The sequence below is a fragment of the Dendrobates tinctorius genome, unplaced genomic scaffold (genome assembly GCF_039654945.1).
Source record: "Dendrobates tinctorius isolate UK_male_01 unplaced genomic scaffold, ASM3965494v1 ptg000044l, whole genome shotgun sequence".
NCBI lineage: Eukaryota > Metazoa > Chordata > Amphibia > Anura > Dendrobatidae > Dendrobates > Dendrobates tinctorius.
In genome coordinates this window covers 21,454,898-21,467,480 of record NW_027361712.1, presented here as the reverse complement: position 1 = coordinate 21,467,480, position 12,583 = coordinate 21,454,898, and the positions used below count along the sequence as shown (strand labels likewise).

The window sequence follows — 12,583 nt, the reverse complement described above, 5'->3', positions numbered from 1 at the left end:
TAGATGTGTAGTGAACACCTTGAACCCCCAGGTGCTTCACAGAAGTTTATAATGTTAAGCAGTGAAAATTAAAAAAAAAAACAAAAAAAACATTTTTCCCGCAAAAATCTTTTTTAGTGCCAAATTTTGTGTTTTCACAATGTTAACAGAAGGAAATGGACCCCAATAATTGTTTAGCAATTTCTCCTGAGTTCACTGTACCCCATATGTGGTTGAAAACTACTTTTGAGGCACAGTGCAAAAGCTCGAAGGGAAGTAGTGCCATATTATAATGCAGATTTTGCTTCACTGGTTTTCGGGTGCCATGTCACATTGGCAGAGCCCCTGAGGTGCCAGAACAGCAAAACCACCCCCATAAGTGACCCCATTTTACAAACTAAATCTCTCAATGAATTCATCTAGGGGTGCAGTGATATATTAAAACCACAGGTGTGTCACAGAATTTTATACCATTGGGCAGTGAAGAAAAAATAATTTATATTTTTACAGCAAAATTATGTTAGCCCCAAATTTTAAATTTTCATTCTGGGAAAACGGTAAAAATGTCATCAAAATTTGTCCCACAATTTCTGCTGAATGTAGAAATACCCCATATGTGGCTGTACAGTACTGATTAGCCATACAGAGCGCCATTTGTCTCCTGAAGCGGAGATTTTCCTAGAATAGTTTGTGGACTCCATATACAGAGCCCCCACGTGCTAGAAAAGCAGAATCCCTCCTCAAGTGACCCCATTTGGGAAATTATACCCCTTTGGGAATTTATCTACAGGTGTAGTGACGATTTTGACTCCATGGGTGTTTTCCAGAAACATGCAGCAGTAGAGGTTACTGAGTGGAAACTGCAAACTGCCGTTGCAGTCACCAGTACATTATGCCCAGCTCATGCTTCTGGGGGCACGCACCTGTAAATTAGGCAGGCTCTCATCACTACAGAAATGCCAAACATGTGGGTGCTAAACGTGGTTTAGGCACACTGATAACGTGACAGATAAAACCCCGATGGATCCATTCACTATAATGAGGCAGCAGAGTTACTCTGGACTCTTACCTCTGTTCAGCGGTGTCCTTTTCAGCAGTGCACAAAACTGTGGCTGACGGCACTTTTATGTAATCCTAAAAAACGGACACCACCGGATCACAGGTCCTATGGAATCCACAATGCCTCCATCTGCCTCATTATAGGGAATCTTCCACAAAAGGTTCCATCTGAATCGCGAAACCCCGGTGTAAGCGATCAGCGCAGGGTAAATGTGCGCCGAGCCTTACTGCAGTCTTTACGAGGCAGAATGAAAAAAAAAAAAAAATCAACAGCATGTGTAGAATTGGTTTTATTTCTTTCTTTACGACATTTCTTGTGTGGTATAAGTGATTAGGTGACTTTATTCTTTGGGTCGGTGCGATTACAGCGATACCAGTTTTACATCAGGTTTTTATGTAGCTTCTGTCACACACAAAATGACGCTTTTTATTGCAAAAACTAGTTTCTGCATTACCACATTGAGAGCTATAATTTTTCCATATTTCGGCCGACAGTCATATTATGGCTTGTCTTTTGCGGCACGAGCTGACGTTTCTATTGGTACCATTTTTGGGCATGTGACATTTTTTTGATCAATTACCATTTCGTTTTTTGGGAGACAGAATTAACAGAAAACAGCAATCCAGGAATTGCTTTTTGTTACTTTTTTTTTTTTTTTTTTTTTACACTGTTCCGCTTGTGGTAAAATTGGTAAGGCAGTTTTATTCTTCGGGTCAGTACGATTACTGCGATATCCAATTTATATAGTTTATGTTTTGGCGCTTTTACACCAAAACTATTTTTATGGAAAAAATATTTTTTCATAGCTTTATTCTGACAGCTATAACTTGTCTGCTGATGGACGGCTTGTTTTTTTGCAGGACAAGATGACGTTTTCAGCGGTACCATTTTTATTTACATTCTTGTCTTTTTGATCGCGTTTTATTGCACTTTTTGTTCGGCATTATGATAAAGCATTGTATTTTTTGCCTTTTTTACGGTGTTTACTGAAGGGGTTAACTAATGGGGCAGTTTTATGGAAATGTGTACTTTTATTGTTTATTTATACAAATGTATTTATTGAAAAATATTTGATTGTTTTTTGTTTATTTGGGGATTGTGTAAAAAACTTAACACTTTTTTATAATTTAATTTTATTTTTTACATCCTGGGATATCACTGTATTACATCAGATCGCTGATCTGATGTTCTGCAATTCATCGTGTTGTCCTGATGGAAGAGCTGAGAGAATGCTCATCTATGCTGCTGTCACTACTGACAGTGACATCAGATGGGTTAAATGCCCATGATCTGTGCTAGCACAGATCGTGGGCGTTGCTGTGGGGTGTCAGCTCTCACACAGAGCTGACACCCGCACACAATCGCTGTGGCACTCAGCATGAGGCCGCACAATCATGCCACTGTACATGTACTGCTCTTTGCAGGAATGCAGAGCAGTACATGTACGGTGCATGTCAGAAAGGGGTTAAAGATCTGGCTGAGGACTATAGGGAGCTTGAAGTAGTCCAGCTGAGACTAGCTTCTACCCGCACCGCTCTACCTGAGTGACAGATGTCTCTCATGTAACTATGTTTTCTCTGAAACACCAGAGTTTTTCAGAAAAAAAAACCCATCCGGTTGCAATTGTGTAGCCAGGCATGGATTCATGCTGCCTATAGTTTGGGAAGCATGATTAACTGACAGGTTCTCTTTATAAATTTAAATTAGGGTATGTGCACACGTTGCGGATTAGTGTGCAGATTTTTCTGCGCGGAATCTGCAGAATCCACAGGTTAAAATGCCTGCGTTTTACCTACAGATTTACTGTGGATTTCGCCTGGGTGTTGACATCTGAGGATTCCTAGAATGGAATAGGTGTAAAAACGCTGCGGAATCTGCACAAAGAATTGACATGCTGCGGAAAATAAACTGCTGTGTTTCCGCGCAGAATTTTCCGCAGCATGTGCACAGCGGTTTTTGTTTTCCATAGGATAACACAGCACTGTACATCCCTTGGAAAACTGGGCCAAATCTGCAACGTGTGGACATACCCTCAAGTGTTCAAACACAACCTTTATTTCAAACAAAAGTTAATACCACATTAAGGTCTGAAACTTACCATAAACGGAATCCCCTTCTATGAATACTAGGTGTCCTAGAATAGAAGCCAAAAAGAAGCCGTTCAATGAAAAGTCATTTATTTTGAAAATTACTTTGCGCTAGTCACAAGAGATAAACAGTGGGTAGAAAAAGACTACACACCCATAAAATGTGTTAAAATGCCAGTTTTTATCATATAAAAAGAATCTTTTCAGGACTTTTTCCACCTTTTAAGAAGCTCTCCCATCAAAACTTTTATCTTAATATATTGCAATCATAAAAAGCACGGTTTACTTACAATTGCTTACTTACATTTTGACCCTTCTACCTAGCTAATTCTTCTCTTTTCTCTGCTCTGTATAGAAACAGGAAATGTCTTGTACCTGCAGAAATCATTCCCCTCTTCAACTCATTACCCAGCTGCTTCACAACTCCCCACTCCATCTGCCGAGACAGAGTCATCCAGACAAAATTGACCTGTTGCTACATAGAGCTAGAAGAATTCAGCTAGTCAGTTTTCAATTATGTGAGGTCACAGACATAATGGAAAAGAGCAAAATTAGTTGGGTAGAAAGGAATAATGAGCAATTGTAAATACACAGTGCTATATAATATGATGATTGCCATATATTAAGAGGATAAAAACTGAAGGGAATGTTTCTTTAATGTCACCCATAATCTGTAAAACTCAACTGACATTCTTATAATTGGGGATATGGTTGTGTTCAGAATTAGAAAATCACGTTTTATAACTAGTCAGTACATCCCTGCATTTACATAAACTTTATATGAGGTTAATCAGAATTAACTGTTCTAGTAGGTTTTCCCTGACATTTTCTTAGTTGCATTTTACAACAAAAACCATGGTCCATAAAACAGCTTGCAAAACAGCTAAGGGATCTCATTGTTGTCAGGAGGTCCAATTTTTTTTTCAAAATTATGAAGCATTAGGCACACCATGGAACAACAGTGACTTTAACTAGAACTGTTTGTTGATGTAAAGACAAAAAGAAAATTGATCTGTGAGGCTGCCAAGAGGCCTACAGCAACCTTTAACAAGATGCAGGAATTCCAGGCAAGTAATGGTTGCGTACTGCAGGTGACAACAATCTCCCATATTCTTCACGTTTGGCCTGTGTGGTAGGATGGCAAGACAGGAGGCTTTTCTTACGAAGAAACACATCCAAGTCTGGCTATATTTTGCCAAAAGCATGTGGGAAAACGTGTTATGGTTTCACAACATGACAGTTAAACTTTTTTGCCACAATTCAAAAAGGTATGTTTGGTGCTAAATCAACCGCACATCATTAAAAAAATGAACACCATACCCACAGTGAAGCATGGTGTGGACAGTACTATGCGATGGACTTTTTTCAGCAGCTGGAACTGGGGCTTTAGTCAAGGTGGAGGGAACTATGAACAGTTCCAAAAATCAGTCAATTTAGAAACAATCTCGAGGCCTCGGCTAAAAGGCTGAAGACGAATTTCACCTTTCAGTGCGACAATGATCCCAAGCAAGCCTCGAAAGGAACAAAAGAATGGCTTCGACAGAAGATGATCAAAGTTTTGGAATAGTCGAGCCAGAGTCCAGATCTGAATTCAATAAAAAAAATCTGTGTGTTACCCTGAAGATGGCTGTACACAGGCCCCCAATTTTTTATGTATATATTCTTTATTTAGAAAATTTCAATAAAATAACAGGAAAGGAAAATTCCATTTTCCAGAAATAGTAAAAGAAAGAATGAGATTAAATAAACAATCGTAATAAACTACAACGATAACACTACAATGCTGCGGATTTGGGAACCAAAAGGGTTGTAAGAAGAGTTTAAAAAACAAGGGGCAGTGGTGGGGAGGGACACGGGATGGAAAGGGCGAAGGCAAGGAGTCAGAAAATCCAGCTTAAAATATAGAGGTTAACTAAGCGATTTGGGAGATCAAGCTCAAATCAAGGCATAAACATTACAGAACAAGCTATATGTAAAGAAAAACCAAAAAAATGAATAACAAAAGAAATTTGTAGAGGGACAGAAATTAAGGATTACTGGTTGTGCTTATGTGGTGATCCTCTGAGGCGTTCAACTAGGTTATCCATGCGTTTAGAGTCTTTAAGTTTTTAGATCCTGAAAGTCTAATTTTCTCGTATATACCGATTTTGTTGGATTCTTTTATCCATTCTTTGCAGGTAGGGGGTCTCTACATCTTTCCAGTGTCTTGATATAGTTATTTTAGCTACGTTGAGCAGGTGAGGTATCAGTGAGCCTTTTCTAAAGTGTAAATTTGAAGGATCCAAATTGAATAGAATGAAACTTGACGTTAATGGGATGTCTACGTTTAAGGTTTCCTTTATATGCTCTCTAACTCTCTCCCAGAAACTTTTAGTTTTTGTGCATTCCAGCCAAATGTGAGACGGAGAACCCTTCTCTCTGGTGCATCTCCAACAAAGAGGGAAGATTGAGCTGTCTATTTTATTCAATATGTCAGGTGTTTTATACCATCTTGATATACCGTATTTTTCGCTTTTTAAGACGCACCTGATTATAAGACGCACCCCCAAATGTGGTGAAGGAATAGAGAATTTTTTAATAAATGGGGTCCGTCTTATAATGCCAGTGTCCGTCTAACAAATCATATAGGGTATATGTCCCTCATAGCCCCCCCACCCTAAAATTAGCCCCCTTAATCTGGATATGGCCACCTTATATTGAATATAGCCCCCTTGTGCTGGCACACGGGCCCCCTGTGGCTGGCACACATCACCCTGTGGCTGGCACACTGGCCCCCTGTGGCTGGCACACTGGCCCCCCTGTGGCTGGCACACTGGCCCCCCTGTGGCTGGCACACATCACCCAGTGGCTGGCACACGGCCCCCAGTGGCTGGCACACATCACCCTGTGGCTGGCACACATCCCCCTGTGGCTGGCACACTGGCCCCCCTGTGGCTGGCACACTGGCCCCCCTGTGGCTGGCACACTGGCCCCCCTGTGGCTGGCACACTGGCCCCCCTGTGGCTGGCACACTGGCCCCCCTGTGGCTGGCACACTGGCCCCCCTGTGGCTGGCACACTGGCCCCCCTGTGGCTGGCACACTGGCCCCCCTGTGGCTGGCACACTGGCCCCCCTGTGGCTGGCACACTGGCCCCCCTGTGGCTGGCACACTGGCCCCCCTGTGGCTGGCACACTGGCCCCCCTGTGGCTGGCACACATCACCCTGTGTTAGATATCGCCTCCATGCTGCTGCTTTTAGTAAAATAAACTCTTTCCTTACCTTCTCAGCACTGTCCCTCCTCGTGTCTCCCTCAGTGTGGTTGAGCTCCTCCTCCACTTCCTGGTTCTCAGAGCCGGTCATGTGATCAGCACAGCAGAGTGCTGATGACAGCAGCAGCAGAGACACCGGGAGATCAGCGCTGGAGGAGGTAAGGAAAGAGTTTTTTATTTTACTATGGGCAGCAGCATGGGGGCGATATCTAACACAGGGGATCATGTGCGATCAAAGGAGGGCGCAGGCAGCTATAATATGCACCGCTCCCCCAGCCAGTCACCGTGGTGCGGTTTCAGCACCATGGTGATGGACAGCGGCAGTGCATATTATATGAGCGGGAGCAGGAGATCAAAGGCTCCCTTCGGCAGCTTTTACCAGCTCACAGCACCTCTCCAAAGCTGCCCCCACCTCCCCTGGACCCTGCAGTACATATATATATATATATATACACCCCCTCCCCCGTATATTCGGATTATAAGACGCACCCACTACTTTCCCCCAAAATTTGGGGGAACAAAAGTGCGTCTTATAAAGCGAAAAATACGGTAATTTTATAACTAAGTTCTTGGAATTTCACTGAAGATGTTAGGAAGTGGATGTTTTTGAAGATTGCATGAATTTCTTCTGGGAGAAATTTTGTGTTTAGTTCTAATTCCCATTTTTTAATGAAATCTGGGATCTCCTTTGTTTGGGTTAGGTTCTTATTTATTTTGGCTATTATTTTTCCCTTTCCTTTTGTGTTCATAATTAGATTAAGAATTGGTGGATCAGGTGCTGAGGTAGAAATATCTGGGAGATAAAGATTTGTAACTTCCTGTAGAATTTGCATTACCTCATCTTTCAAGTGAAGGTTTTTAGTAAGTGAGCTGATCTTCTTGCTCATACATCTGTTTTTGTGCACCAATGAGTAAATCGGCATGTTTCTGAAGGGAATCGAGAGCCTGCTTATCCTCTTAAGAGATCTATATTTATTAGGGATCAAATGCAAGATAGGAGTGGCTTTGCATATACTTGGAATAAGATTCATTTTTTTATTTGTTTTGTGCCATAATCTGAGGGTAGTCATAGTGTACGGGTTCGTGATATTATTGTATTTAAATCTATTAAATGGGGTGGGCCATAGGTAGTGTGCAAAACCATCATGAAGATCATTCAACTCAAGTAGAACCCAAAGTTTTGTGGGACAAGGGGATTGCAGCTCAATCACTCTTGATATGTGGATTGATAATCTGTATCTTTCAAAATCAGGGAGACCTAAACCTCCTCTACTACTCGATTTTACCAAGGTTTTATGGTTTATCCTTTGGTTTTTATCTGCCCGTATAAATTTTGAAATTATATTTTTGAGTTTTTGAAAAAATTGTTGAGGAATGTCTATTGGGAGGGTTTGGAGAAGGTATAGGACTTTGGGGAGAATTAGGCCCTCATAATTTGACACATTTGGAGTAATTAAAAGTGTGCAAATATTGCAAATTCTAGATGTGCCATGCTGATAAATTTAATTTGAGTAGGAGTCTGACAACATTCAGTCTAAGGGTACTTCAATTAAGTATTAATTTAAGGCTATGCATATTTATACAACCCCCATTATTTTAGTTCTTTAGTTTTCCCAGCCGAAAACAATGCAGTCTATTTTTCAAATAAATTGTACAGATTGTAGGTGACATTACAGGTGCAAAAAGTTCTGAAATGATTCTTCTTGGTATGATTCTTTTGTTCACATGACAAAAACCTAGCATTTTAATAGTGTGTAGACTTTGTATCCATTACAAATCTTTTGCAGTGTAAAATCTGTACTGGCAAAATCTGCATATTCCTTTGTGAAAAAGCTGCAGCTTTCACTGTTCACACTGGAATGGGTTAAATCCTCTGTGAAAACGTGCAGCATAAATTAACATACTGTGGATGACAAATCTGCAGCACTAATCTATGTATCAGATTTTCTCTGCATCACGTGGATGAGATTTTGTAAAATTGGACTGAAAAGGTATGTACACACATTACGTGCATCATTTCTGCATTTATTGGCAGAAAAAACGTGAAATCTGCAGCAAAAACCCTGAATGAATTGACACTCTGCAGATTTAAGTCTGCAAATCACAAATAAGCAATGTGCGCATGAAACTTCAGGATTCTCATTGGTTTTGTGATAAATCTGCACTGGAAAAACACAACGTGTGCACACAGCCAAAATCTGCTGCATGGATGCACCATATAAATATATTCTAAACTTAAGTTTACACAAAGCAAATTCATTGCAGAAATGTAAGCACTGAAAATCCCTCCACACATCTGAATGGGGAGGTTTGTGTTAGGCCTGTTTATGGATTTCTGCAAACCTCTTCAGATGCCTGGACCTGAAAGGTCTACCATAAATCTGTTACACGAATATACACCGACTCCTGTTATTGTCATTTTCCACTTTTCATCTCGAGTTCTGCTATTTCTGACAGCGTCAACAGTGAAGTCTATAGCTCTATTATTCTTTCAAAAGAACTAGAACCCTAATGGAAACCTGACAGATGTCTGGTTTTCACGTACATATATCCATGTTTTTCATGGATAGAACACATCCATTATACTTTATGGGGCTGTTCACAAGTCCGTGTATTTTTACAATCCATGTGTCTGTGAAAAAAAAAAAAAATCACTTAGACATGCTCATTTTTTTAATCAGAATCATGGATCAAAATTACCCATTCAAGTCTCTGCACCTGTGAACGATCACTCCCAGCAAACTGCAATGCGTAGGACAGCGACATCAAACTCACTCCTTTTAATCAAATATGACAATTAACTTTTTTATATGGAAACAAACTTAAAGGGGGTGTCCCACGAACAAACAAAGTGCATTTTACTTAACAGATTTTAGAAAAAAATATTGGAATAATATGTTATGTAAGAGCAGTAAAAAGCATATGGCCCAATTTAAATAATACCAAAGGATAAAAGACCTTGAAAAATACAAAAAGTGAGATGCAAACAAAAGTGACCCCAAACACAGTACGATACACCGAGTGAATTTCTCCACACGTACGGTATGATGACCATACTGTAACCCCCTCAATCAATCCCCTCGATAAAGAATGGTGACCCCAACACAGTATGATTTTCCAACTGTAATCCCCACACTGCCCTCCATACGTTTAACGGGGCCTCACATTGCCTTCCATTGGTATATACGGGGGCCCTGCATTGCCTTCCATGCGGTATATACGGGGCCCCACAGAAAAAGCGATCCATACAGTATAATGGCCTCACATAAAAAAAATAATAAAATACTCACCACTGTCAGTTCCCCTGCTGTTCCGGTCTCTTCAGTTCCTCTGCACAACTCAGTACGTTGTAATGAGGTCATCGCGCCCGCTGTGCTGAGACGTCAGATGCAGAGGGGGAATGATGGGAGAGCTGACGCTCTTTCCTCCATCATCATTGCTTTTAACTGTATCAAAATACCCGGCGTCGTGGGCCAAATATTCTCACCCTGCAGGCCAGATTTGGCCCGTAGGCTAACGTTTGACATATGTGGTATAGGAGAAGCTTTGCAATTTGTTTACATTTTTCTCTAGAAAATTGAAAAACTGATGAAAATGAACTGTTTTTGTACATAAGAAAAATCTAACATCTGGATGAGATCTAGCAGCAGCAAACAGAGCTAGATCCAATTGCTGCTATTTAATAACATACATGCTTCTGTCAATATTAGGCCATGCGCACACGATGCATTTTTCCTGCGGATCCGCAGCGGATTTTACCGCGCAGAAACGCTGCGGATCCGCAAAGTTATTTACAGTACAATGTAAATCAATGAAAAAAAACAAACCGCTGTGAACACGCTGCGGTTTTTTTCCCTCGCAGTTTTTGTTCGGTACAAAAAAAAAGCAGCATGTCACTTCTTTTGTGCGGTTTTCCACCTGCTCCATTCTCCAAATCCGCAGGGGGAAAACCGCACAAAAACAGGAAGAAATCCGCAGGAAAAATGCAGGTCATTTGACCTGCGGATTTCTTCAAATCTGTGCGGAAAAATCCGCAGGAGGAAAATCTACGTGTGCACTTAGCCTTACAATATTCGCCAGCAGCATTTAAGTGTTTTTAACCTGGGGCCATTCTCTTCAGATGCCCATCACACCCTCTTACCTACCATAATCACAGGGTGTTGATGGGTTAACATGGAAGCCAAAGACCTGCTCTAGGCCCCCCATTGCCAAAATCTTGCTGCTCCAATTAAGCCCAGCCTGCTTGATATAAGTACACCATAATTGTACCACCCAGCAGATTGTAATATATCCGTTAGAATTTTTTTTTGTGCACGCATAAACTTAATATGCGAGTCTGAGAGAAACAGAAGAAACTAGTGCATGGTGGCATTTTTTGTCTGCACTGTCCCATTGAATAATGTTTTTTTACGGACAGAACTTCAGAGCAAACATTTGGTCATGTGAATGAGCCCCTACTGTGTCAAGCTCAAACACAAATTTCAAGTATAGCACTGGCTATTGTAACACCAAAATCACATTTGGATAAAAACAAAACAAAATTACCGTAAAGACCTGTATTTAACGTAATGTGCAGCTAAAATGTCATTTGTTTTGGCAAGCAATGCTGGTGAATAGCGATACTGCTAAACGTTACCAGAAGTACATTTTTCTTTTCAATACATATAAATGGTGACTCCCACAAAATATTGGTTTTGATGGTAGAACCATACATTAGGCAGCTTTGTCTTTCCTACTTACGTTTGGATTCTGTCCTGGATTTAGGGAACCTGTTCTCTTGTGTATGCACTAGCTCTGTGAATCTTTATGTGCTAAGGCCGGGTGCCCATGATCTGGAACTAGCAGCACTTTGGACACAGAGCACGTTCGCTGCGTCCATAGCGCTGCAGTCTATTGAACGCAAGTGATTCCGCATATGTCCACATCTGGCTGCTGAGGGTTTGACTTTGCGTAAGTACGTAGCGTCAAATCCGCAATAACTCCGGATTGTGGGTACACACCCTTATAGTACGCTTTGGCAAAACCCCACCATGTTAAAATAATCAAGTTGCTCTTTTCAACGACTGCATCGATCCATCCACCGCTGACCACCGGTAAATTGGCCACAAAAAAGGAAAATTGAATCGGCATAGAAAATTCAAGATTTTATTTCATTAAATTAAAAAAAAATAGGATATCCACAGTGCCAGGTTAAAATCATGTACAGTCTGATGCATTTCAGTAAGGCGTCAGAGGGAACATGATTTTACCCTGGCACTATGGATATAATTTTTTTTTTTTTTTTAAATTTAATGGAATACAATTTAGAATGTTTTATTTTCTTTCTTGATACAATTTTTAGTAGATTTTGGCACTTCAGCATATACCGTAAATTGGTCTTGTTTAATAAATGTGCACTTAACTATTTTTTACGTTCTTATACATAGGTTTAGACTGTTTCTCCCAAAGTTGTTTCTTGTCTGTAGTAGTAGGGATTTTACATGTGATGTATTATACATAATGTACATTATCACGGCCCCCTGAGGAAGTGACCGTGAAACGCGCGTAGGGGCGCATTCCTGCATATGGACAAGAACATGGGTAAGGGCAACTTTGGATTACACTCCCCTTGAGCCTCCCCCTCCTGTTCCCTACCTCTGAGTCTGACTATAGGGGAAATTTGATAGCGCCATTTGTAGATTTACTACAAAGGATTGATGCAATATATGGGACTGTGTGGGGGTGCTTCTTGTTGGCACTATGCCTGCTTATTAATCATACCATTACTGGGAATATTTCTATGAGTATGAAACCCAACTGTGTTCTCTCTATTATGCAGCTTTGATATATTCTGGTACGCCCGGACTCATGTTGAAGTGCTCTGTTTCGGATTCATTGTGTACTGTTTCTTTACTATGCTTGTACTTTTAAATTTTGTACTGCTGATATTAAATAGCATTTTTGATATTATGAAGTTCTGTAGTATGGTGTTTTGCTCCAATTTTCTTGGTGTTTATAATGTACATTATGTATAAATGTGTGTGCCCTTTAAAACATAAAAGACAGAAGTGGATGCAAACAGAAGACTAAGGCTACTTTCACACATCAGTTTTTTGCCGTCAGGCAGGATCCGGATATTTTTAGAAAAAAACGGATCCGGCATAAATTTTGGAGAACTGTAGAAACGGATCCGTTTTTCTGCCGGATCCATCTAGCAGGTTATAACTGT

General features: G+C 40.6%; 1 protein-coding gene across 2 annotated transcripts in view; it reads right to left on the bottom strand.

Annotated features, from left to right (window-relative positions):
- LRP10 (LDL receptor related protein 10) overlaps positions 1–12,583 on the bottom strand; it is a 50,313-nt gene that overhangs the window by 25,250 nt on the left and 12,480 nt on the right. Inside the window, exon 2 of one of the 2 annotated variants that reach the window (XM_073575428.1) lies at positions 3,138–3,173. The exons of the other annotated variant lie outside the window; for it this stretch is intronic. Within the exon in view, the coding sequence (XP_073431529.1) occupies positions 3,138–3,173 (36 nt within the window). The remainder of the gene's footprint in view (positions 1–3,137; positions 3,174–12,583) is intronic. 2 annotated transcript variants of the gene reach the window in all.